The 25,768-nt window shown below is 38.4% G+C and overlaps 5 protein-coding genes across 7 annotated transcripts; 4 read left to right on the top strand and 1 right to left on the bottom strand.

Annotated features, from left to right (window-relative positions):
* Positions 1–1,763: 1,763 nt before the first annotated feature.
* On the top strand, positions 1,764–3,419 carry LOC134818551 (uncharacterized). The gene is made up of 2 exons (XM_063828166.1): positions 1,764–1,841; positions 2,048–3,419. The coding sequence occupies exon 2, from the start codon at positions 2,215–2,217 to the stop codon at positions 3,154–3,156; it is 942 nt and encodes a 313-aa protein (XP_063684236.1). The 5' UTR covers positions 1,764–1,841; positions 2,048–2,214; the 3' UTR covers positions 3,157–3,419.
* A 3,735-nt stretch (positions 3,420–7,154) lies between these two features.
* Positions 7,155–11,070, top strand: LOC134818405 (uncharacterized). The gene is made up of 2 exons (XM_063827927.1): positions 7,155–7,242; positions 7,396–11,070. The coding sequence occupies exons 1-2, from the start codon at positions 7,155–7,157 to the stop codon at positions 8,373–8,375; spliced, it is 1,068 nt and encodes a 355-aa protein (XP_063683997.1). The 3' UTR covers positions 8,376–11,070.
* On the top strand, positions 9,257–10,177 carry LOC134818403 (ribokinase-like). The gene has a single exon (XM_063827926.1). The coding sequence runs from the start codon at positions 9,257–9,259 to the stop codon at positions 10,175–10,177; it is 921 nt and encodes a 306-aa protein (XP_063683996.1).
* A 3,967-nt stretch (positions 11,071–15,037) lies between the features above and the next one.
* On the bottom strand, positions 15,038–17,897 carry LOC134817995 (uncharacterized). 3 transcript variants are annotated; one of them, XM_063827399.1, is made up of 6 exons: positions 17,757–17,897; positions 17,440–17,555; positions 17,127–17,288; positions 16,080–16,256; positions 15,685–15,846; positions 15,038–15,433 (listed from the first exon to the last, which is right to left on the bottom strand). In XM_063827399.1, the coding sequence occupies exons 3-5, from the start codon at positions 17,266–17,268 to the stop codon at positions 15,689–15,691; spliced, it is 477 nt and encodes a 158-aa protein (XP_063683469.1). In that variant the 5' UTR covers positions 17,269–17,288; positions 17,440–17,555; positions 17,757–17,897; the 3' UTR covers positions 15,038–15,433; positions 15,685–15,688. The 3 variants fall into 3 exon arrangements, with proteins under 3 accessions (XP_063683469.1, XP_063683467.1, XP_063683468.1); XM_063827397.1 differs by having other exon boundaries at positions 17,127–17,555; XM_063827398.1 differs by lacking the exon at positions 17,757–17,897 and having other exon boundaries at positions 17,127–17,649.
* Positions 17,898–23,886: 5,989 nt separating this feature from the next.
* On the top strand, positions 23,887–25,437 carry LOC134818669 (uncharacterized). The gene has a single exon (XM_063828309.1). The coding sequence runs from the start codon at positions 23,887–23,889 to the stop codon at positions 25,435–25,437; it is 1,551 nt and encodes a 516-aa protein (XP_063684379.1).
* Positions 25,438–25,768: the final 331 nt, after the last annotated feature.

Below are 25,768 nucleotides of genomic sequence, written 5' to 3'. Positions count from 1 at the left end.
TTGAATGACGAATGTTTGGATATCATTCTCTCCTTTTTCGGGATTCGTGAATATTTTCGGATGAGCATTACCTGTAAAAGATGGTACAATCTTTGCTTATCGAGAATATCAAGAACTAAACGGCTGCGTACCACAGCCTTATGTGACAGTCCGTTATATTTAAAAAATATTAGAGTAGTCAGTGTGGAGAGGATGCTGTCAGTGTTATCCCTAAACAACGGAGCTTTGACTTCTTTATCACTGTTCGGAATTAAAAACTTGACAGCTTCACTCTTTTCTGTTATGGCAGATTTGATGCCTAACTTGACTAAGTTATACATTGGAAAGACCTTTGCTCTTACTCCACGTTTGGCTAAAGTTATTGGAGAAAAATTTTGTCCCAACTTGGAAAGCCTCTCATGGGATGCTACCAACAAATATTTTACGAGCAAAGAGGTTCAATACATGCTAAGTTTTACCAGGAAGCTGAAATCGTTTGTTATCACAGCTACTGCTAATTATGCGAACAGGGGTCCTTCTTTATGCATCGGGGAATCTCTTTCCTCCATCAATCCGCTGTCTTCATTTACATGCCATGAATTCGCCAGCCTGCAACCTTGTTGTACCGAATACATTTTGAGGAATTTTTCTTCCACATTGCAACATCTGAATGTTTCTGAAGCAAACCTTGATGTTCTCAACATCAATACGAACTCATTAACCCCTTTTGAGAACATGAATACATTTTTAGTTGCTCGGAAGAATGATCCTGAGGATCATCCTCCCTTTCCTTTCAAATGTATCAAACAGCTAATTTCTATTTTGAAGCTGTCTCCTAATGTTGTAAAACTAGATCTTTCCCGACAACTTAATTTTCAAACGAACGATGACGTGTTCGTTGATGTTTTATCACTTCACTGCCTTTTCTTAGAAGAGCTGAATTTATCCGAATGTAGGATTTCTTCAGAGCACCTCATCAAGCTAAATAAGCTTACCAACCTCAAGAAGCTCATTCTTGACAATAATGACTGTACAGGGTGCGTAAGAATGAACCATGACTACGATATAGTTAGCTGTTTCAAAATAATAGCTGCTCAAGTGTTGCCACTCCTTGATAAACTAGCGTATCTGTCCATGACAGATAAAAGAAACGTTCTCCCTGCAGACGATATTGTGCTGTTTATGAAGAACACCAGTCCCAACTTCAAAGAACTGAGAATATCAACTCTAGCCGGTGATATCACCTTATCTCCTGACAGTAAAGAACTCAACAACTCCTTCCACAATTTCATCGAGGAAGCTTTAGAAAAGTGTCAAGGTCTTAACAAAGGGGAATACTCAATTAAGTTGTTTGTGGACGGACTGTTTTCTTTACACAGAAACTCCTGCAAAAAGAATGACCGAAACTGCTCATGTTCCAGAGATTATCCACTTTTTTACGAAGAAGTTGCTCCAAAGTTTCTCCAAGTTGTAGGATCTGGTGACCAGATCCGGTCACTATCCTGGTTTAAATAGAGTAATTTACACTTTCAAAACTTTGTTTCATATTCATCAATCATATTATATTATTATTATTAATGTTGATTAAATTTCTTTCAATTCCCCTAAGTATTCGTTTTTAGATCCTCACGATTAATTAATTAATTTTTACAATTTTTGATAAACGTGATTTTTGTGTTTAAATTTATAACTTTTAGGATGCAATAATTTATTTATAAATACTAATACTAAATACTATAAATACTAAATACTATAAATACTAATCACACAAATTATGTTGCTTTATTTGTCAGGAATGACATGGCATTCAACAGATCCAGAAAAGTTTGCTCTAGTTACAGGCCTGTGTGTTATCTTCCTCGGTAAGACCATTTACGACCTAACCACCAGAGTAAAATATACAAAATTTATAGAACTATGTCAACGTTTTAAAATCTGGACCGATTTACGAAAAAAATTATAAGCGCAAAGGGACCTGGTTGCTCCTTTATGAATTAACTAAAGCCGTACCAATGTTTCGTGAACACCATGTAAGTTATATCAACTATTAATGCCAATAACCTCCCAGGTATCACTGGAATAGTCCTCAACCTCAGTACTCTCCTCTTCTTAATACCAATATCCTCCCGGGTATCACTGGACTAGTCCTCAACCTCAGTACTCTCCTCTTCTTCCTCAAATACAACCACCGAGGAGAGAAGCACCGGAAGAGGTTCAGAAACCGTTCTAGTTAACATGAGTGTAGTTGACATCCTCCTCTCCCTAGCTGCTGCTACTATCAGAGGACCTGGCTTCATCTGGCCCAGTGTTATCTACGGGGAGGCTACTACCCTAGGTACAGGCACTGTCAGATGCACTTTCTTCAGTGTCATCTCCTCCTGGCTCCTTAGTGATCTCAACACCTTGGCTATCATCCCTATATCCTGCATCTGTGTCTTCCTCCCTTCTGAAAAGCAGATGAGAGGGATTATAGCAGCTGTCTGGTGTCTTCCTCTGATTGAGCTTATCCTCCTCATCGTAGGAATAGAGGGAGGGTACTTGAACTCTCACTACACCACCAGTTACCACAAGTGTTCTATTCATCTGGCTGATGGGAAGATGTTCAACTGGGAGAACTTGGTGGACTACTTCAACATGATCATCTTCAATATCTTGCCTCTACTTATACATGTTGGTATCTGGAGTGCGCTGTGTTTTAAGGAACCTCGCATGACACGTGGTAAGCGTCTTTCTGGAGCGCTGGTTGTGACTACTGCTCTGGTAACCTGGTTACCTTATGGGATAGTCCATGGTATCTTACGCTACGATACTTCTGAAGAAAAGTCACTTGTGTACATATTCTTCTACCTTTCTATCGTTACTAATCCTATTATTTACGGGTTCCTGATGTACAAATGTGATATTTTCCGGGAAGGTTGCTCAGATTGCTGCTGTGGTGAAGATTCTGAGGCTCAGCCGAGTTATTCAGAGCCAGCTAGAGTTGTGGAGCCTAAATCATTCACTGATATCGTCAGTGCGACTCACTCCATGACGGACACTGTTACTAGCCCTCTGTGTCAGGGCAGAGTTGCTATTATGGGATCCTCATCTTCTGCTGTTGTTGCTGACAATTCCTCCCCTCCGAATACAGCTAGTGCAACAACCACCAAGGTGAAACCTGATAAGCTAAATGTTTAGCAAAAGATTAAATAAACCATGTGCAAGAAAAACTGAAGATAAAAAGGTCCAGTTGTTAAATTTACATTTAAAATAATTAACTCTTTTTTAGCATGAAATAAATCTTGTACTTAGTTTTATCTAATTTTAAACTGTTAATAAGTTCTTAATTAGCTAGATATTTTACAAGTTTGGGGATATTATCGTATTTTAGACATTTTAATTTCATTTATTTCCTGTGATTAATTTGTTCATATTTTATTTGTAATCTATTCTAATTACTGAATGTTTGCATTTTACTTACTATTCTAACTTTTAAGTGATAATTTGTTGGGGTTTAAAAAGTATCCAGGGGGGGGGGGGGGGGGGGGGGGGGGCAATGGCCTAAATGGAGAAAATGGAGAATTACTCATAGGTTTTTCCATTTTCTCCATAGAAATAGTCTCCATTTTATGCCATTTTATGCCATTGAAAACCTGAACAATTTAGAATTTCGAGAAAAATTATCTAAAAAAAAGATATTTTCGGCCAATAATGAACAGAGTATCATGAAACATTATGATACATGGAGAAAAGTGGTTTTCAGAAAAACTTTGAAAAATGTTGACTTAGAAAAGGGGAGGCAAAGGGGAGGCCATTGCGATCTCGGAAGGCAGGCCTCAGGCCTGCCTTCCGAGATCGCATTACCTCGAGTCCAAAATTGTGTATCGAGGGGAAGGTGTGGACTTCGAAAAACCGAAAAAATATTTTCGGCAAATAATGAACAGGGTAGCATGAAACGTGGAGAAAAGCGGTTTTCAGAAAAAATTTGAAAAATGCTGACTTAAAAAATGTTCGGTCCGAGTCATTTTCGATACGTACCTCCCGTATCGAGAGCTCCCGATTCCGAGCTCGTGTTGCAAAGGGGAGGCCTGCCTTCCGAGATCGCATTACCTCGAGTCCAAAATTGTGTATCGAGGGGAAGGTGTGAACTTCGAAAAACCGAAAAAATATTTTCGGCAAATAATGAACAGGGTAGCATGAAACGTGGAGAAAAGCGGATTCAGAAAAAATTTGAAAAATGCTGACTTAGAAAAATGTTCGGTCCGAGTCATTTTCGATACGTACCTCCCGTATCGAGAGCTCCCGATTCCGAGCTCGTGTTGCAAAGGGGAGGCCTGCCTTCCGAGATCGCATTACTTCGAGTCCAAAATTGTGTATCGAGGGGAAGGTGTGGACTTCGAAAAACCGAAAAAATATTTTCGGCCAATAATGAACAGAGTATCATGAAACATGGAGAAAAGTGGTTTTCAGAAAAACTTTGAAAAATGTTGACTTAGAAAATGTTCGGTCCGAGTCATTTTCGAAATACACTCTCACTCAGTCGAAATACACTCTCACTGCCGTTTTAAAATTGTTAGCTCTCGTTATCGCACTGCTTATCTCTTGATAATTGCACCGCTACTGCGCTGCTAGCTTGTTGTGCTGATCTTTACGATGGCAGATTTGGACTTGGAAAGTATCAATTACATGTGGAATGAGATGTTCACCTGGAGCAAAGAGACTCTGAAGAAATTTGGCAAGCCGTACGGAAAGTTAAAGGACATTGCGGACGCTAAGAACTTCAACAGACTGAATAAGCCGGAGATTGTCAATGTGTGTGGTCGATCTTTTGAGTATACGAACTATCTTATGGAGACCGTTGAAACGTATAAGAATGTGTTGACCAGACTTCAGGGTCAGTTAATTGTGAAGCAAGAGCAGGTTATCAGTGTTCAGGCCGAGCTATCAGCTGCAAGACTAAGCAACTTGAAGCGATGAAGAAAACTGTGTCAAGTTCAGTTGCTGATTCAGTGAAAGCGGAGTTCCAATCTTACAGCTCTGTCGTTCAAAGTTGGCCAGCACAGTCTCCAGTAATCAGCCCGGAAGCATTGACGTCTGTAGTCGAGACTATTGTTGCAGAGGAGGACCGCAGCAGGAACCTTCTTATCTTCGGTCTGCCTGAGGAAAAAGAAGAGAAGCTCGAATCTCAAGTCAGTGAAGTTCTGGAAACTATTGGCATAAAGCCAAAAGTAGAGGCTCAGAGAATAGGAAAAAAGAAAACGGTTGACTCAACGCGACCAGTTAAAGTTATCACCTCAAACTCGCTCATCGTTGATCAGATTCTGAGGAATGCCAGGAACCTGCGGCAGAGTGAGAAGTTTAAGACAGTTTTCTTGAGCCCTGATCGGTCTGTCGAACAGAGGAAGCTCAGGAAAGATCTGGTACAGGACATGAAGAAGCGGGCACTTGCAGAACCGACCAAAAAGTTTTACATAAAGGACGGGCAAATTTATTGTGCCGATGAGAGCAACGGTTGACAACTTTTTTTGAGTGTGTGTTTCGTGTGCTGTTTTGATATGTTTTGGACCATGTTTGTGAGGGACATATTGGTAGCTGTAGTTATTTTCTATACAAGACTGAATAGTCTTCAGGCTTTAGCTGAGCTTTAATTTCCGACGCAGTTTTGTTGAGCCACTAGTCCATGATGGGGAATATAAACAATATATTTAACTCTTAATGGTCATAGCTACTTTTAATTTCATGAATCATACAGATTTTAAAGTACGCTGGTACGATTTTTATCTTATTAAATTGCTGTTCAATATCTATTTTAGTAAACATTAACTGGGGTAGTAAAACCCAGTTCCCAATCAATCAATCAATCGATACGTACCTCCCGTATCGAGAGCTCCCGATTCCGAGCTCGTGTTGCAAAGGGGAGGCCTGCCTTCCGAGATCGCATTACTTCGAGTCCAAAATTGTGTATCGAGGGGAAGGTGTGGACTTCGAAAAACCGAACAAATATTTTCGGCAAATAATGAACAGAGTAGCATGAAACGTGGAGAAAAGCGGTTTTCAGACAAAATTTGAAAAATTTTGACCGAAAAAATATTTTCGGCTTATAATGAACAAGATAGCATGAAACGTGGAGAAAAGTGTTTTTCAGAAAAACTTTGAAAAATTTTGACTTAGAAAATTACCCCTCGGTACACAATTTTGGACTCGAGGCTTCCCCCTGGTAATGCGATCTCGGTAGGCAGGCCTCCCCTTTGCAACACGAGCTCGGAATCGGGAGCTCTCGATACGAGAGGTACGTATCGAGAATGACTCGGGCCGAAAATTTTCCAAGTCAAAATTTTTCAAAGTTTTTCTAAAAACCACTTTTCTCCACGTTTCATGCTACCCTCTTCATTATTAGCCGAAAATATTTTTTTTTGGTTTTTCGGTTTATCGAAGTCTGCACCTACCCCTCGATACACAAATTTGGACTCGAGGCTTCCCCCTGGTAATGCGATCTCGGAAGGCAGGCCTCCCCTTTGCAGTGCGAGCTTGTTTCGACTGTCGAGGATGTAGGTCTCACTTCTCAGTGCCTATTACTCTCCCCTATTACTCACTCCTGCTGAAGCCTGTAGAAATAACTTTACACTAGGCTTGAGTAATTAGGAGTTTGCCTGAAGTGTGCCTCTACTAACCTAGTATAAGCATCAAGTAGCCTACTATGAGCTTTCATAAGCTTGTTACGCCCCTAGTAATCGTAAATAAACATGTTAGGATGTCCAATTTAGGTGTTAAATGGTGTTAAAGATGAAATTTCGAAGACAAAATTCATGGCATAAAATGGAGAAAATGGAGAATTACTCATGGGTTTTTCCATTTTCTCCATAGAAAAAGTCTCCATTTTATGCCATTTTATGTCATTTTATGCCATTTTATGCCATTGGCCCCCCCCCCCAGTATCCAGTATTGTATGTTAGTTTATTTATCTTGAATGTTTTCTCTGTTATATATATAATACTTATTGTGTATTTTTTCTTTGATTTACTGAGTTTTATCGAATACATTGTACTACACTCATATCATATTATGTTTATTGTTTATACCATAATATGGGGTAGTACTATACTTATTTATATAGGTATATTATATTTATACAGCTAAAAAATATAATATAATATTTATACAGTTAACAACTGTAAAATCACGTTCTCTTACCAGCGATGGTAGTGGTGGTAGTAGGAGAGCCAGATAATGATGCAGAACATGACTTGTATACTCTTGTCACAGGGATTTGTGTCATCTTTCTTGGTGAGTTCAGTTGCTAGTCAAACTAGATACTAAAATGAACATTTTATGGAAATTGTTAACTCAAAATGGACCGTATTAACTAAGAACTTAATCTTTAGTTGAAACTGTAAGGTTTACTTCTTACTGGAAATATATAGAAGATTTTGATTTCAGGTGTGGTTGGGTTGTTCCTGAACTCAAACACTCTAGCCTTCTTCCTCAAATACAACCACAGAGGAGAGGCCCACCGTAAGAGGTTCAAGACAGTTCTAGTTAACATGAGTGTTGTTGACATCCTCCTCTCCCTAGCTGCTGCTACTATCAGAGGACCTGGCTTCATCTGGCCAAGTGTTATCTACGGTGAGGCTACTTCGTCTGATGTGGGTACTGTAAGGTGCAAAGTCCTCAGTATCATCTCCTCCTGGCTCCTCAGTGATCTGAACATGTTGGCTATCATACCTATATCCTGCATCTGTGTCTTCCTCCCTACTAACAGAGTGTTGAGAGTGATCATTGCTATCTGCTGGGTCCTCCCTATCATAGAGGCAATACTTCTTATTGTAGGGATAGAGGAGCACTACCTCGACTCTAGATACACTGACACGTACCGTAAGTGTTCTATCCACAATGCTGCAGAAACCTCTTTTAACTGGGAAGGACTGGTTGATTACTTCAACATGGTCATCTTCAGCATCCTGCCTCTCTTCATCCACTCTGGTATCTGGATCTCTCTCTGCTGTAAGGAACCTCGTATGTCACGTGGTAAGCGTCTTTCTGGAGCACTGGTTGTAACTACTGCTCTGGTAACCTGGTTACCTTATGGGATCATCTACGGTATCTTAAGATACACTCCCTCTGGACCCAAAGCACTTGTGTACATATTCTTCTACCTTTCTATCGTTACTAATCCTATAATCTACGGGTTCCTGATGTACAAATGTGATATTTTCCGGGAAGGTTGCTCAGATTGCTGCTGTGGTGAAGATTCTGATGCTCAGCCGAGTTATTCAGAGCCAGCTAGAGTTGTGGAGCCTAAATCGTTCACTGATATCGTCAGTGGCACTACCACCATGACAGACTCAGTAACTAGAGACGGAGGTCTTCCTCAGTTCCAGGATAGAGTGGCTATTGTGGGGAACTCATCTTCTACTTGATTGTTTTGTTATTATATTCAGAAGACAGACCTTAATGCAAATATTTATATTTTTAGCTCCCCTTGAAGCTACCCTTAGATTAGATAGTTTGATTAAATGCTTTATTATTTTGTTGATTCGATTTACGTTATTTTTCATATTTTTTAATTTCTTATTTGAAAATTCAGTTAATTATTACATAGTACATAAATCAAGCGTTACATTTCAGCCATGCAAGATTATTAAGATTACAAAATTATTAATTGATAAGTTCTAGAGACTATTGTCATTAATTGATCTCTCTGATAATTTAACATTTTTTTAACTAAACAACTTCCGCATCGCATCAAAACATAAATTGTAACTTTGGCCAATGAAGCAGTAATGTTGCATATGAAAAAAACCGTTCATAAAAAGTTTTTGATTAGATTTAACAGTATTATGTCTTCTAGTTTCAATAAGTTAAAGATTTTTTGTCAATGGAGGATTAAGTTGTGATACATTCATTTTAAAGCCTATAACTATTCTTTATTTTTAATAAATTTTTCATAAAATTTAAAAAAAATACAAGCTGCATCACTGAACAGTCGTTATGAGATGAGTATCAGATTTTAAATTATTATATATGAAACATTTTGATTTATCAATTAAGCTATTATTTTTTGTTAAAGAAGGCAACTATGTGTAGTCATTTGAATTGTTGAATTATAGTTCTCCAAACTATGTAAGCCATAAATTGTAATTTGCTTATTTATGTAAAGTACATTGAATTTGGGAATTAATAAGCCACCATGTTCCCTGATTTTATCTAAACTTCGACTATAATATAATGCATGAAAGTTATAGTCAAAATTAAACTGAAATAATTTATTTAAAAGGTGTTCTGCAGACCAGAGCTGAGAATGACTGCAACTGTTGTTGTTGTGGGATCTTGTATGACTGATCTGATCAGTTACGTCCCAGTTCTACCAAAGGGCGGAGAAACTGTCCATGGAACTAAGTTCATGGTGGGTTTTGGCGGGAAAGGAGCCAACCAAGCTGTAATGGCTGCAAAACTAGGTGCAAAGACGGCTCTTGTAGCCAAGTTGGGTACAGACACATTCGGAGATAATTACATAGAGAATTTGAAGAATGTCGGAGTAGACATCACCCACGTTGGGAGGGTGGAGTATGCAGCTTCTGGTGTGGCTACCATTACAGTGGACAATCAGGCTGAGAACTGTATTGTTATAGTCGGAGGAGCAAACAACGAGCTTGATGACGAGGCTGTTAATCAAGCCAAGAGTCTTCTGGCAAGCAGCAAAGTTGTGGTGTTCCAACAGGAAATACCTTTATCCACCAACTTGACTGCTCTGAAGCTTATCAAGAGTTTAAACAAGGACATTACCACTATCTACAACGCTGCCCCGGCAACTGATAGCCTCCCTGACGAACTGTACAAGCTAGTTGATATCTTCTGTGTTAACGAATCTGAGGCAGAGAAGCTCCTTGGATTAGATTCTGTTAACTCAGTGGAAGAGGCTTCTAATGCAGCGGGTCTGTTAAGAAAGAAAGGTTGCAAGATGGGAATGGTAACTCTTGGAGCCAATGGTGTGATTTATCAAGACGGCTCTGGTGAAAATGTCCATGTTCCCTGTCCGAAGGTTAAAGCTGTTGATACCACTGGTGCTGGGGATGCTTTTATCGGATCACTTGCTTGTCTGTTGGCTGACGAGTCGTTAAAAGGAAGGTCATTTCAAAGGAAGGTTGATTTTGCTTGTAGTGTTGCTTCTCAGAGTGTCACTAAGCTAGGTACTCAGAGTTCTTATCCTACTTCATACTAACTTCAAGCTTATCCTACTTCATACTAACAGTGCTTCAAGCTTATCCTACTTCATACTAACAGTGCTTCAAGCTTATCCTACTTCATACTAACAGTGCTTCAAGCTTATCCTACTTCATACTAACTTACTAACAGTGCTTCAAGCTTATCCTACTTCATACTAACAGTGCTCTAAGCTTATCCTACTTCATACTAACTTACTAACAGTGCTTTAAGCTTATCCTACTTCATACTAACAGTGCTCTAAGCTTATCCTACTTCATACTAACAGTGCTTCAAGCTTATCCTACTTCATACTAACAGTACTTTAAGCTTATCCTACTTCATACTAAGTTCAGTGCTCTAAGCTTATCCTACTTCATACTAACAGTACTTCAAGCTTATCCTACTTCATACTAACAGTACTTCAAGCTTATCCTACTTCATACTAACATAGCTTCAAGCTTATCCTACTTCATACTAACATTGCTTCAAGCTTATCCTACTTCATACTAACAGTGCTTCAAGCTTATCCTACTTCATACTAACAGTGCTTCAAGCTTATCCTACTTCATACTAACAGTGCTTCAAGCTTTGAAATTTGTGTAGCAATTTACGATAATTTTGGGAATAAATTTGATATTTTGATTTAGCAGCAGCTAAACAATTAATATTATAACTCAATGAAGTTATGACTGGATTACTTAACAGTTCTGCAATGCATGAAGATTTTTATTTTTAAATGTTTTATTCATACTATCGCTCTTTAAATTGCGATTAAGTTCTGCAGGGGCATAAATCTACTTACAGAATTTTATTGTTTACGGTGCAATGTTATTGTTACTGTGAGGGGTTTTACTTATTACTATTTAAAGCATGTTTTATTGTGATTTATTGATAATGCTTGTGATGTTGATGTGTTTGAGTATTACTCTCTCCCGATATTATGTATATAATACCATTATCCTGACATGTGTGAATATAATAATAACATAATAAGCGGCGATCGTATTAGCTATAAGTAAATTCACATGCCATTGATTTAATCAAGCATTGAAAATGCAATATGAAAATTGTAAATGCATTATAATCACGTTTAAACTTTTAAGAGAGTTTGGTATCGTGCTTTGACAGTGTGACATTGGTATCGCAAGGTTACCCGTTATCTCAACAGCAGGAACATTTTAGAGATTTTATTTCAATCAGATGTAAAATATCGATTTTATTTAATTCCATTACGTAATACATTTATTAAATCCAATATTTGATCACTGCAATGATTTTAATGATTACTTTATACCATAGGATAATGAAGACGTATGACGTTGAGGAAAGAAGACTTATTGTTGTACCTGCAAATGAACATGAAGCTAACAATGCAGTTAAGAAATACATCCAGAAAGCGAATATCACTGTGGTCGGGTTTGACTGTGAATGGAATTCTAGTAACATGCTTGAGCAAAATTTTGATGTAGCTGTGATACAAATTTCAACCGATGAATATGTTATCTTGTTCCTGACTACTACATTTGAATGTCCGAACACTTTACCAAAGAGCTTACGTGATGTATTACTTGACAGAGATATCGTCAAAGTTGGAGTTGGAATTGAGAAGGACATAGAACGCTTGGGGAGTCAATTTTATAACAGCATCAGCAATGATGGTAGAAATACGTCATGTTGTAGGGAATGGCTGGATCTTCGATGCCTTTTAGTAACGAGAATATTTTATGGAGAGTTTCTGCTGTATGAGTATCACAAAAATAAATTCAAAATAAAACACATGATGCTCGAAGAAGCGGATGAAAAGCGTGCTAGTTTTATGCCAAAGTTAGGATTAGAGACCCTGGTTATGAACTGCTTAAGAAAGAAATTAGAGAAACCTCAGTCCATTCGTTTTAATAGCAACTGGGAGCTAAAATCTTTATCTGAAGATCAAAAGTTATATGCTGCTGCTGATGCATCTGCTTCACTCGAAGTATTCCATGCTTTAAATATGTTAAATGACAGCTGGTATTGTTGTCCGAATTTACTACCAGGGGTTTTTATAACTCATGCAGAATTTCCTGAACATCGTCTTCGTCAATTTGAAAGTTGGGATCCTGTTATCGAAGTAAAGTATGATCATACACGGATAAGAATGTTTTGCCTCAATATAATCGACATACGGGATCCTTCGCTCAATTTACGTAAATACTTTGGACGCTACTTCAAAAATAGGGTATTCCTACGGTTAGGGGGTATGATGCTCAATACACCGCTGTTGCCTAGCGGTTTTAGAACAATTTCAAACGATGAATTTGAGCGAGTTCTTGATATGATTCCTCATAAGAAAAGTACCCTTGCACGAGTTTTTGAATGGTTGATAGATACTTTTTTAAAGGTTTTGAGCTTTTTTGCTGTGGTTTTTTGTTTATTGTTGGTGGTCTCATATCTTGGATATTTTAAACTACCAATTATCAAAAAAGGAGTGGCTCGTGGCAAGACTACAAGACTATAATTTGTAATGATTTATAACGTTTTGATTCCAGGTGCACATTCAAATTAATGACCTATGATGTAATTGGTGTACGATATATGAATTGATTCATTTTGATAAATTGATAATTAATTTTCAGAACATAATGTTTTTACACGTTTATATATATATAATATGCCTCAATTTCTATGTTAAATTTTATGTAACTATTCATGTTGATTTGATTTTATTATTGCGATCCTTATTTCCTTTATGGTATTTCATATAGTCATAACTAGAATAGTAAAAGGGAGGATTTAAAACGATTCTCAATTAATTGTTGTAATTGAATGATAAAACTGTGATTTCACCTGATAATTCAAATATTTGATTAATCCAGTGATTAATGATTACTTTATACCATAGGATAATGAAGAAGTATGACGTTGAAGAAAGAAGACTTATTGTTGTACCTGCAAATGAACATGAAGCTAACAATGCTGTTAAGAAATACATCCAGAAAGAGAATGTCACTGTGGTCGGGTTTGACTGTGAATGGAATTCTAGTAACATGTTTGAGCAACATTTTGATGTAGCTGTGATACAAATTTCAACCGATGAATGTGTTATCTTGTTCCTGACTAATACATTTGAGTGTCCGAACTCTTTACCATATAGTTTACGTGATGTATTACTTAACAGAGATATCATCAAGGTTGGAGTCGATATTGAGAAGGACATAGAGCGATTGACGAGTCAGTTTTATGACAGTGCCATCTTTATTGGTAGAAATGCAATATATTTTCGTGGATGGTTGGATCTTCGCTGCCTATTGGTTACGAAAATGTTTTATGGACAGTTTCTGTTGGAACCATGCTATGAAAATTATTGGAGAGGTTCGCCAAAGAAAGGCGATGAAAAGCGTACTGGCTTTATGCCAAAGTTAGGATTAGAAACACTAGCTATGAACTGCTTGAGAAAAAAATTGGAGAAACCTCAGTCCATTCGTTTTAATAGCAACTGGGAGCTAAATATTTTATCTGAAAATCAAAAGTTATATGCTGCTGCTGATGCATCTGCTTCACTTGAAGTATTCTATGCTTTAAATATGTTAAATGACAGATGGCATACTAAAAATGTGTTCCAAAAGATTTTTATAATTCATAAGGAATTACCCAAGCATTTCCTTTATCCGAATACAAATTGGGAGTCTGCTGTTGAAGTCAAGTATGATCATACACGGATAAGAATATTTTGCTTGGACATAATCAGCTTATGGGACCCTTCGGTCGATTTAAGTGCATGCTTTGGTCGTTACTTTAATGGTAGAGTGGTATTCTGTGATAATATTACTCGACTTGCCGATGGTGAATTTGAGAAAGTCCTCGATATGATCCCTTGCAAAAAAAGTTATTTTTTACGAGTTAAAGAGGCTCTATCTTTCTTCATTTTCAGTCAGTTGATACCTTATTTTTCGTCACTGCATGATGCTATGATAACTATTTCGAAATTTGTTGTTACTGTCCTCCTATCAATTATTCTTATTTTCATACTGGTATTATATGTTGAAAATCATGAACGATTGATGAATAAATTGATGAATAAATTGAGTGTTGAATAAATTTCAGTTTTCATTGATTTAATGTTTTGTTACAAACTTTTGATCGTGCAATTTAATAGCCGATCTTTGGTTTAACACCCTACGCGCGTGGGGTGGACTCCTGGGGTGGACTTTTATTCCGCGCGTATTTTGTAGCCTGTTCAACTTGACGTTTTGATTCGTTACTATCTCAATGTCACAGATACACGGAATGTGAGGTGATCATCTTAAAGAGAAACGTCTCAGCTTTCACCTGGTGTAAAGTTTATCTTTGTACTCAAAATATAGCTCGCCCAGTGTGCAATAGAAGTTGACAATACAATAACCACGTCTGCGACCGGTCGCTAGATACCGGAGTGTTGCACAAAATTGGGTCCCTAAATTAAAATTCTATGACACAGTTACCATGCAGAAATGTCTGGAGTAACATTTGGTGAAAATTTTAAGGGTCTACTGTAAATATTGCAAAAGTTATTGAAAACAAACTGGCTTAATCAGAAGTTTTTGGGAAAATTTCAAATTTTGTACGTAGTGGGGTCTACAGGGGTGGACTCTTGCGGCGCGCATCTGATGGAGTGGCTTTTTCAACAGCAGTCAGTACGGCCAATATCAGAGCACAAATTATTGTGAGTAAGACCTTAATGATCAGCTATGAACCCCTCACTAGAGTAGTAACCGTATCTAAAAACAAGGAAATGTTATTCCGTCAAAGCTCAAATTTTTTACTCTTCTCAGTGCAGTTAGTGTTACTATGAATGTATTAGCTAAGTATCGTTGATCGTAGCTGCATTACACAGTAGAAAGTAACCAAGGAAGACTGCTGATTAACGAAGCAATTTCAACGTGAACAGTTCCAAAATACATAATCATGGCGACGATAGTTCAACTTGAACCTTTATAGTTTTTACAGTCTAAAATCACAATAAAATCACGTGAACTGCAAATCACAAAATCAAATCACTCAAATCTGATAGTCCCGTTACAGTACGCTTTCGTGACAACCTCAACGCTTAAAAAATAAATATTATCCAGTCTTGTGACCACCGATGGCCCTAACTCTCCCTTGTCCGCGAGGAGCATCGTTGCGACCATGGGGTTTCAGTTCTTTGTTCTTCCCACTCGGCTTCGATAGATCGAATTGGCTGGAAGTCAATCTATCAGAAAGACCTTTGTCGATCTCAGGGGCGTGGTAAATTGTGGATGTCGGAGTATAAAGCTTCCTGAAAAGATTGAGACATTCACTCGGTCTGTTGTAAATATCAAATAGTCCTTGTAGGCAGAGATTTAACTTATGTTGGGTTTGATAACTAGAGAAGGCGATTTGATATTCATTGATAGTATAAGCATATAAGCATAAGTGATAAGTTTATATACCCTTTTTATGGTACCTCGAGGCTCGATATCTGTATTCAGTAATCATCACTCAAAATCTACTTATTAAATTTATTATCTAAACAAGTTAATGTATTACCGTCCTAGAGAGGTTTCCTGAGAATTTGAAGTCTCTGTAGGTTGCTGGCATGTCTACTAAGCTCTTCGATTGAGGAGTTTTGGACCCCTCGGCGGTCCAAATGATTTATAATGCTGTGGGCATTTTCAACATCTATCGAGGTAAACGCCCTCGCAGCATAACCTGTAGAGAATGAACATGTCATCAATGTGAAGTTCAATGATAAAAATCAGAGTGGCCGATTTCAACGGGCAGAATTCTAATATCATGGCCATGGGGAATGGCCATGGGGAATGGACTATTTTTGTCGATTTTGCAAACCAAACTGGCAAACTGGCAAACGATTGTTGATTTTCGTCACTAGTCTAAAATGAATGCAAACGTTCGGCCGAACATTTACATGATTAGAAACTTACCGGTTTCTTTCGTTATTATGTACAGACATGGCCGGGCTTGGGTTCCGCATACGATATCTTCTATCAGATTAAAGTTGAACCCACACTTTGTACTGCTCGTGGGAGGAGGAAAGCAAACGGAGACCTTTTCCATGAGCATCTCGTGTAGTACCATCATCATGTCGATTCTGATATCAGCTGCAAAATTCGTCTATTACTAAATGCTAGCTTTTCGAACTTCGTATCTTGGAAATAACAACTTCTATGAAAGAACACACACACACACACACACACACACACACACACACACACACACACACACACACACACACACACACACACACACACACACACACACACACACACACACACACACACACACACACACACACACACACACACACACACACACACACACACACACACACACACACACACACACACACACACACACACACACACACACACACACACACACACACACACACACACACACACACACACACACACACACACACACACACACACACACACACACACACACACACACACACACACACACACACACACACACACACACACACACACACACACACACACACACACACACACACACACACACACACACACACACACACACACCCACAAACACATACAGACATAGACACACACACACAGAGACACAGACATACAGGCATACAGGCATAAACACAGACACAGACGGACACACAGACAGACAGACACAGTTACACACAGACAAGGACACACAGACACACGCCCACAAACACATACAGACATAGACACACAGACACAGGCATAAACACAGACACACACAGACACAGACGGACACACAGACAGACACAGTACACACAGACACACACAGACACACACACATAAACACACATAGTTCACTTCAGTGCACTACATTACAATTACAGACACACGCAGTACAATCAGAGACACACACACGATACAAAGACAGACACAGACACAAACACACAGAGTACACTTCAGTACAATCACAGACGCAGGCACAAAGACATATACAAGAAGAGCAGATTGAAGTACCTTCATTTGCAGATGTTGACGCATTGATCTGTGGGATATGTTCTTCAGTCTGTAACTGATCATCTGCTAGAACTGTCTCATCTGGATCAACCGGAGGAGTATCTTCCGGCAGGAGTCTGAGTGGGTCTATCGGGACAGCCATGGATCGCTCTCCGTACCTTGCTGAAATAAAGACAAAGGTCAACGACGGATGTCGCATGTTAGTCCTGTAACTAAATGTAATCCAAAATAGTGAATAAATAATTTTTACATCTGAACGATTGTATGTCTGAATGGTGATTTTTAATCAATGAACAAAAGTTCAGGATTTTACCTTCTGTTAAGCTGTTAGCAATGACTCTAGCACCCTCTCCCTACAAAACGACCATATCTCGGGCTGAAGCTTTAAACCGTCTTGCCTCAGCAGCCATCTAGCACAGTCGACCTGTCCTGTTAATTGTGTGATCATCAAGTTACCAAATTTAATCCTTCAATATTCAAATAATTGATTATCAGACAAAACAGAGTTTAGAGCTCGACGTATGCTTCAGGGTTTCACACTGTGCTGTAATCAAATGCATGACTAAAACCTCTTGCTACTATTACCAATGTTAGATAAACCCATATTGTTAAGGCGGTCAAATGATTTACCTGAGTTGATCGCGTCCATGAAAGGGTTAAACTGCGTTCTGTCCAGCTTGTTAATGTCCGTTCCAGCAGCCAGCAGTGCCTCCGCCTCCGTCACTCTCCCTGCTTTGCATGGCCAGTGAAGCGTAGAGCTCCCCTCTAAGCTCTTTGACGATCCTACGAAGGATCCAGATTCCCTTCTTTTCTTTTGAGATTGCTTCAATTCTTCCTGGAGTATGCGGATTACCATTTATATACTTCCATACAGGGCGCGTGAACAATCAGCAATGAATTATCAATTAATCAATCTAGTTTTTGAGTAGAAAGTCCACAGATTGTGATACATTGGATTTGATATTGGAAAAGACATAGCTTACCAAATACCTTTTCATGTGCTTTTTGGAGGACAGGGATGACTTATTCCTGCGTGCCATTACACCATAACTATCTGCTGTAACAGCAAAAATTAGAATTATGTCGGACATAATTCTAAAAAATTGGAACATCGTAGTTAATCAGTGTGGTGCTAACAACAGAGAGCGATTTGAACGGTAGGCAATTTCATAAATTCCATTAACGCGATATAAGTCCATGATTGGAACAGGCTAAAATCTACTATGTAGCATTGATAACTGGCTATATCGCTGCATTAAACGATAAAAGTATTGCTAACTATGGATATTCTAAGTGATCTAGGCAGAGGGGAACCGGCACAGCCAGATTGCGTTGTCTTCAGTGACTAAGTTTCACGATAGTAAAATTGACCTTATATATTTTTAAAAAGGATGCACAGTTCAAGCAATAAATCGATCAGCTGCTCATATGATATTTGCATTTAAAGGAGGGCCCAGTGCAGTGACAAGTAAGTCTGTTAAGGCAACATTTAGTTCTGAGATTAGCTGAGTCTTGACAAAGATAAGTTGAGTTTCGAGAAAGTGCACACGGATAAAGTTATCAAGTGAAAATGATAAGACTAAGTTAGGGTCCAGTCAACAGAATGGCAGCTGTAACAGAAACAGTTCATTGGATAGGGGAGTAGGGGATTATGACGGAGTGAAGTTTATATAGCAGGGCAAACAAAAAACAACTGACAGCACTGAGCAAGTGAACTGGAAAATTGAGGAAGGGAAATAACTGTGGTTGTCAGCCCTTTCCGTAGCAATCAGGATTTCCCACGAGATCGATCAGGCAATCAGGATTTCCCACGAGACTGTTCGATCCGATGCGCGCACTTTTGTCACGTGACGGCCACGTGACGCTCAAATCGTTGTCACGTGGTACAGAAGGGAGGTTCCTAGAGCGTTGATCTCGACAAGAGGGAGTTTCTCACGGTTTATCTTCAATAACTATCGCTATTTTTATAGTAGAGAGTTGAAACTTTCACCAAATGTTTCCCTAGACATTTCTGCATGGTAACTGTGTCATAGAATTTTAATTTAGGGACCCAATTTTGTGCAACACTCCGGTATCTGACGACCGGTCGCAGACGTGGTTATTGTATTGTCAACTTCTATTGCACACTGAGCGAGCTATATTTTGAGTACAAAGATAAACTTTACACCAGGTGAAAGCTGAGACGTTTCTCTTTAAGATGATCACCTCACATTCTGTGTATCTGTGACATTGAGATAGTAACGAATCAAAACGTCAAGTTGAACAGGCTACAAAATACGCGCTGAATAAAAGTCCACCCCAGGAGTCCACCCCACGCGCGTAGGGTGTTTAATTAAACTATATATTATATGTATTTTATAATATTATGCAAATTTTAGTAAAATCTTGGGAGAATGTAATACAGACGCTTTTCGTTTCTATCGTGCAGGGTTTTTATTGTCCCACAGCCCTTAATCTCGCGCTCTCTCACAGTTCAATTCCACTTAGTTGAACCTCTCATTTTTGTATGAAGTCCATTTTACAGTATGCTCAAAATCACCACTTTCCCGCTCTCAGATTTCAGTTATTCATACTTTCATACACGATTTTTCAAGGTTGTATTGTAGCTGAACGACACTAATTATTATATTATATTATGGTTGGTGGGCTAGACAGTGAAACACGCAAATGTAGTGTATACTTCGTTAAATTACATCATTAGCTACAAAGGAATTAAGTTGGTTAGTTTAATTAGTACTAAATATACGAAGATCTAAAATGCCTCAAACAATCGAGAATCAAATAACCTAAATAAAATACACAAGGTAAATGGAAATGAACTACACAAAAATATAGCTTCAAAAATGAAGCTACAAAAAAAAAAGAATTAAAAACTAAGAACCTTATCTTTCAACTTTGCATCTATTTAAACCCAAGCAATTAGTTCTATACTTCTCAATATACCTAAATTCCTCCCTATTTAATCCCCTGGGGTTACATTCTTTCAAAATGGCAAATTTATAGTTGTCAATAGTAAAAATGTCACTGTGATGTTCATAGGCATGAATCGAAAGGGCTGATTTATTACGATCCTCTACTTTAAAACAGGCTCTGTGTCCATTGACACGTTTATGAAAGTTTTGCATTGTTTGCCCGAAATAAGTGTCTTCTACAACTATCTCATAACCTTCTTCCTTTATAAGATTACAAAGCTTACATTGGGCCACATAATTAACATTTTTAGATTTACAATTAAATCTGATAGGAACTACTAGCTTCTGTCCATTAACTACAAATTCTTCCCCTGCCCTACACATATGCCTGCATGTTCGGCATCTTGGTGCATTGCATTTCTGAGTCCACTCTGAATTATTTTCTGCCGGTGTTCTGCAGATAGCACTGTTTCTCAGTACTCTGTTACCAATCGAGCAGCGATAATTATATATTATTATTATTATATATATATATTTGAGACATTCAGTGAAACAGTAAAACACGAAATTCACATTAAGCTATCGATTGTGTAATCTTTACATGTCTCATTCTGAAAGCAAGTTTATTAAAATAACTGTTCTATGAAGTAAATTAAAAACATGACAAAAATAGATCAATACTGAGATGGGAAATTTGTGAGTAAGTCTCATTCAATCATAAGATATAAACAAAAGATGCAGAGGTGAAAGTAAACAACAAAATGCAAGTGTCTGTGGAAAGATTAATATTAAAGCATATCATATAAAGGTCAATTTTTTATTTCATTAAGAGCACTACGTTTATTAAGTCCTCCAAAATCACTGAGGGTCATAAGCTGGTTTTGCCAAAATGATTCTCTTTCTTTAGCAACCCTACTTCTATCTTCTAAGGTTAAACATTTTATAAAATCTAGCTTTTCAAAAACCCATATCCAAAAACCCGCATTCTCGCATTCTAAGAATGTAGGAAATTTTTAAAAGTAGGAAATTTTTGACAAAAAGTAGGAAATTCGAGAGCCAACTCTGAGAATTTTCGATAATATTTCAGTAGGAATTTAAGTGAAAGAGCAGACTAAAAGTTGCTGGACCGTTATTGTAACTAGCAGGAACCCGTCTAACCCTAAAGTGGTGTCAAGACTCGAGAGACTAAAATAATTATTACCTATTTAATTCGCGTTTTTGACACCACTTGAGAGTCCAAATTTTGGGCACTAAAATTATTATTCCTTGGCCAATTTTTTTTTTTTTGGCCAGTTTTTGCGGAAAGTCGCGTTAAAGTTGATGCCGTGGTGTCAGTAAAATGGCACGGATATATACACATATATATATCGTCTCGCTTTATATATAGTAAGATGTCCTCAGTCAGGGATCCACTGATCCAGTCTATCAAATTTCGTTTCACAGACCAAAGTTTGTTCTTTTGTTCCTATTAGCTACAAAATCTGTGCATCAAGTAACCACTAACCAGATGCTAATTATTGGGGCATTTTCGCGTACACGACATAAATAGTTGTCATTATTACTTTATTAACATTTTACTATCTACTATCTAGTCTATGAAACGGGCTTGAAAGCAGAAAGTGATAGTAGTAGATGAGAAAACATTTTTGCCAAAATTATAAACTCTTGATACTTCATGCTGTCTCCTATTTCGTGCTTTAGTTAAGCCAAGTGTTTAGGGATTCTAGAATCCAGACAATTTATCCCAATAAAAATTGAAATCAGAAAATAGTATGCTAAAATCGTTCTCCATTGTCAGATTTGTTCCAGGAGGCCAAATCTAGTTAAAATTTCCAAAATTTTCGGGAGCTTCGCCCCCAAAAGTAACCTAGGATTATCTATTAAAAAGCATTCCGGGCCAGGCACGTAGACAGGGGGGGGGGGCTAGGGGGGCGGCAGCCCCCCCCCCCGGAAAAAATCGAACCCCAGAAAAAAGATAAGCCCCTAGTCCCCATGGTCGCCTGGTAACTGGGCTGTGTTTATGACTGCAGTCAGTCAAAGATTTGAACTGTGGATTAGTAAATATATGTCATTAAATCCAAGCAAACATTCTAGAAGACTTCTATAAATAGTCAATAGTGTCCCCTAGACCGTAGGAAATGTAAAAATCTTAAGACGATGAGGCCTGAGTAAGTCGTAAATTCTGATTGGAGAATGCAGATTGCTGTTGTGAAGTTACCAAATTTACGTGAGTACTTGATTCTTTTCAATCCCAGTTTATTGCTGTCCTACAAATTTCTTTAATGCCAAATGTCGTCTAAAACACCCTGTTTCGCAAAAATTTTTCGGGGGGCTGCGCCCCCCTAGCCCCCGCCAATGGGGCTCCGCCTCTGGACCCCGCTGGGGGCTGCGCCCCCAGACCCCTGCCACAGCTTGCGCGCTTCGCTCGCTGTACTTTGTTTGTTAAATCGGGGTACAAACAAATATTTAAGGTGAAAAATGCTTCAATTTTTTAGGGGCGCCAAGAAAATTGAAGAATTATTGTGGGAGCTTCAGCTGGGCGCCAAATGATAACGTTACGCCATCAGGCACGTAGCCAGGGGGGCTAGGGGGGGGCTGCATGCGAGCGAAGCGAGCGGGCCACAGAAAACGAAAAAATTGAGAATGTAGGAAATTGAAATTTTTTTGGATATGGGTAATCAAAAATAATAACCTCTATCTGATCGGATAACTCATTGTCAAACGTTTTTAAGGGCTCTTTGGTAAGATTATGGAACTGGTTATCGTTAAAATGACAAGAAATTTCACAACTCCTAACCGCTTTCCTAATATGTGATTTGTGGTTCTGCCATCTGGTCTTAAAATTGTTAACTGTGCTTCCTACTGAAGCACGTCTGCAGACTTTATCCCTTACTAGATAGCACACCCCTACTGTGTTGCAGTCTAGTTGTCCAATGATGTTAACAGTGTACCCCGAGTGGTAGCTCTGAGCTGTTTTTGATTCACAAATATACATTCTACAGGCTTTACATCTGGAGTTACAATGATAACATCCCCCCTCTTCTATACTAGTAGGCAGAGCCACATTTTCAGTGTTAGAGTTTAAAGCTATAACATTACTATCTTCATGATACTTACGATCTTCTGAAAGTTTACTCGGAACTAAAGTTTCTTTGATAGTTTTATTACCACGATATGAAACAAATACTTTACTAGGCTGGATCACAGACTTTAAAAGGGGGTCTAGGCCAAGGATAAATTTATTCTTGTTAACTATTTTACCAATTGGAGGTAAGTTAGGGTCAAAATCACAAACTAAAGGAAAACATCTTTCACTCTTCTTACTATTAGAGCTTGTAAGGTTTTTTGAAATCAGATCATCCCGTTTAAGTAACTCAACTTTCTCAAAGGATTTATGGATAAGATCTTTATTGTAATTCCTATCTTCTAGATATTCACTAAATTCAATTTTACATTTCAAATACTCTTCTTCCTCTGAACAGTTTTTGAACACTCGATGTGCTACTCCATATGGAATATTCTCTGCTATGTGTGTAGGGTGGCAGGATTGTGGGAGTAAATAGCTATGGGCATCACTAGGTTTGCAGTACGTCCTAGTTTCTAGCTTGCAATTTTTCGAGTAAATAAACAGGTCTAGAAATTCAGTCCCCTCTGTAGAAGGTGTCGACATTGTAAACTTGAGGTTTGGATGGTATTGATTGAGCCAAAGTAGGAACTGGTCTAGCTTCTCCAGTGACTCAGTCCAGGTGATGTATATGTCGTCACGGTATCTGCCATATATATAAATTATATAATAATATATGATTTAATGATATTATGTCTTTTGCTGCATCAAAAATTTTTCAGTGATGAATCTATATGACGTTGAAGAAAGTCGAGCCATAATAATTCCCAGAGACGTAACAGAAGCCAATTCCGCTGTAAAAAAGTACATCATTGACAAAGAAGCACCTGTAATAGGACTAGATTGTGAATGGAAGAGCAGATTTGCTAGTTGTCCTGTAGCATTGATCCAAATTGCTACGGAAGAACAATCAATCTTGTTTCAAATATGTAGGTTTGAAAGCAAACATAGGCTCCCCAAACTGTTATCTTCAATCCTTCTGGATGAAAGAATTGCTAAGGTTGGAGTTGGTATTAAGGAAGATGTTAGAAGAATTCTACTTCAGTTTCAAATTACTGTTAGGGGCTGGTTAGATTTGAGATGCCTTGCTGTTCGAAAAGACTTCTTCTCGTTATTTTTGGTTCAACAATTTCAAAACTTCGAATTAAAATTGTCACAGGATGCTCCTCTTACCGACTCAATTGTTAAGGGTAGACGAAGCAGTTTCATGCCGAAGTTAGGCCTTGAAAAGTTGGTTGCAGATATTTTGCATCGAAGCCTGCCTAAGCTATTTAACATACAAGTGTTAGGTAATTGGGAAGCATTTGAACTATCCCAGGATATGAAGATTTATGCTGCAGCAGATGCTGCTGCTTCATTAGACATATTCCTTGGGCTAGATGAAGCCAGACATTGTACTTTGGTGCATACCAATTACAATCTCAGATGGCTTTCAGTTCCTTCAAACGACCTTACTTGGAGATTGGTTATTGAAATGCCTTATATTGACGGAGATGTCCGGCAATCATGTCTTGACATTATCTCCCAGAATGTTCTGCCTCAGTGGAGACCAATTTTAACTGATCATTACAGACGTTCTCCTAGTAAGAAGGTTAAAAGGTCCAACAAATCTCACGACCGCATTTCACCTAGTCCCCTTGAAAAAGCTTTGAATAACCAAATTCCAAATTATTCACAAGATTCACAACTTCACAAGGAAGCTAATTATAGTACTCACTCAGGTCCACCAGACCATCATTTACAGCTCGCAAAGACCATGCAGCCAGGGTTCCTCCAAGACGTTAGCTTTGTTCCCCACAACTACCAGCAAGATTCCCCCAGATATTTACAACCGCCACCATCAAGTGTTATAATTAACCTAAACTACAGACCTCCTTGTCACAAAAAGGTTAAAATGTCTCACAAACTTAGCACAGCCCGATCACGTAACGTTGCTCTGACTAGAACGATTTATATCGATTCACATGATGCACACCTTCACAAGGAAGCTAATGGTTCTCACCCTGGTTCGTCAGACCCTCACTTACAATTGAGAGGGCCAGTCGAGATTATGCAGCCAAATTTATACCAAGATGTAAGCTTTGTTCCCCACAGTTACCAGCAACCGTACCCTACATTTGGACTACCACCTCCACCACCAGGCATTCCTATGAGCCAATACCACCGAGACAATGTCATGTTCCATCCCCAGTTCGGATTGCCAGGACTCCCTCAACCTCGATTTCTAGTTCAGATGCCGCCAGAGATTACCTTCACTCCTCATTCATACACTTAAAACACTAGTTCATGGACCAGGTGCAGGAAAGTGCACCAGATTGGGTATACTTTCTATGGTTCAGGAAGAAAATACCAAGGAATCCTCACATTGATTGTTCTCACCGAAATTCTACAACTCTAAGTTCGTCTCAATTTTATCTCATTCTGAGGACCAATCATTACTTTCGTTTTCTGTCACCGGGTAAAAGGGATTTTTGGTCATTTCATTCTGTGTCAAATTTATGATAGAACTTTGTTTTTTAACTGTATGTACTGTATAATGTATAATGTACTAGAAACCCGCCGCTAGTCGAAAGCTTTGTTCGAGGAAATTTTAAGCATCAGTTATG

The sequence above is a fragment of the Bolinopsis microptera genome, chromosome 7 (assembly GCF_026151205.1).
Source record: "Bolinopsis microptera isolate Bmic1 chromosome 7, MBARI_Bmic_1.0, whole genome shotgun sequence".
Taxonomy (NCBI): domain Eukaryota; kingdom Metazoa; phylum Ctenophora; class Tentaculata; order Lobata; family Bolinopsidae; genus Bolinopsis; species Bolinopsis microptera.
Note: the sequence above shows the minus strand (reverse complement) of the source record. Positions and strands in the feature narration are given on the sequence as shown.

Bases quoted from the DNA above. Each gene is read 5' to 3' on its own strand.
- LOC134818403 (XM_063827926.1), top strand. From the start codon at position 9,257: ATGACTGCAACTGTTGTTGTTGTGGGATCTTGTATGACTGATCTGATC.
- LOC134818669 (XM_063828309.1), top strand. From the start codon at position 23,887: ATGAATCTATATGACGTTGAAGAAAGTCGAGCCATAATAATTCCCAGA.
- LOC134818551 (XM_063828166.1), top strand. From the start codon at position 2,215: ATGAGTGTAGTTGACATCCTCCTCTCCCTAGCTGCTGCTACTATCAGA.
- LOC134817995 (XM_063827397.1), bottom strand. From the start codon at position 17,325: ATGCGACATCCGTCGTTGACCTTTGTCTTTATTTCAGCAAGGTACGGA. The intron at 16,257-17,126 runs GTACTTCAATCT...CGAATTTTGCAG, and splicing joins GTCAACATCTGCAAATGAAG to CTGATATCAGAATCGACATG. The intron at 15,847-16,079 runs GTAAGTTTCTAA...CATTCTCTACAG, and splicing joins CATAATAACGAAAGAAACCG to GTTATGCTGCGAGGGCGTTT.
- LOC134818405 (XM_063827927.1), top strand. From the start codon at position 7,155: ATGGTAGTGGTGGTAGTAGGAGAGCCAGATAATGATGCAGAACATGAC. The intron at 7,243-7,395 runs GTGAGTTCAGTT...TTTTGATTTCAG, and splicing joins GATTTGTGTCATCTTTCTTG to GTGTGGTTGGGTTGTTCCTG.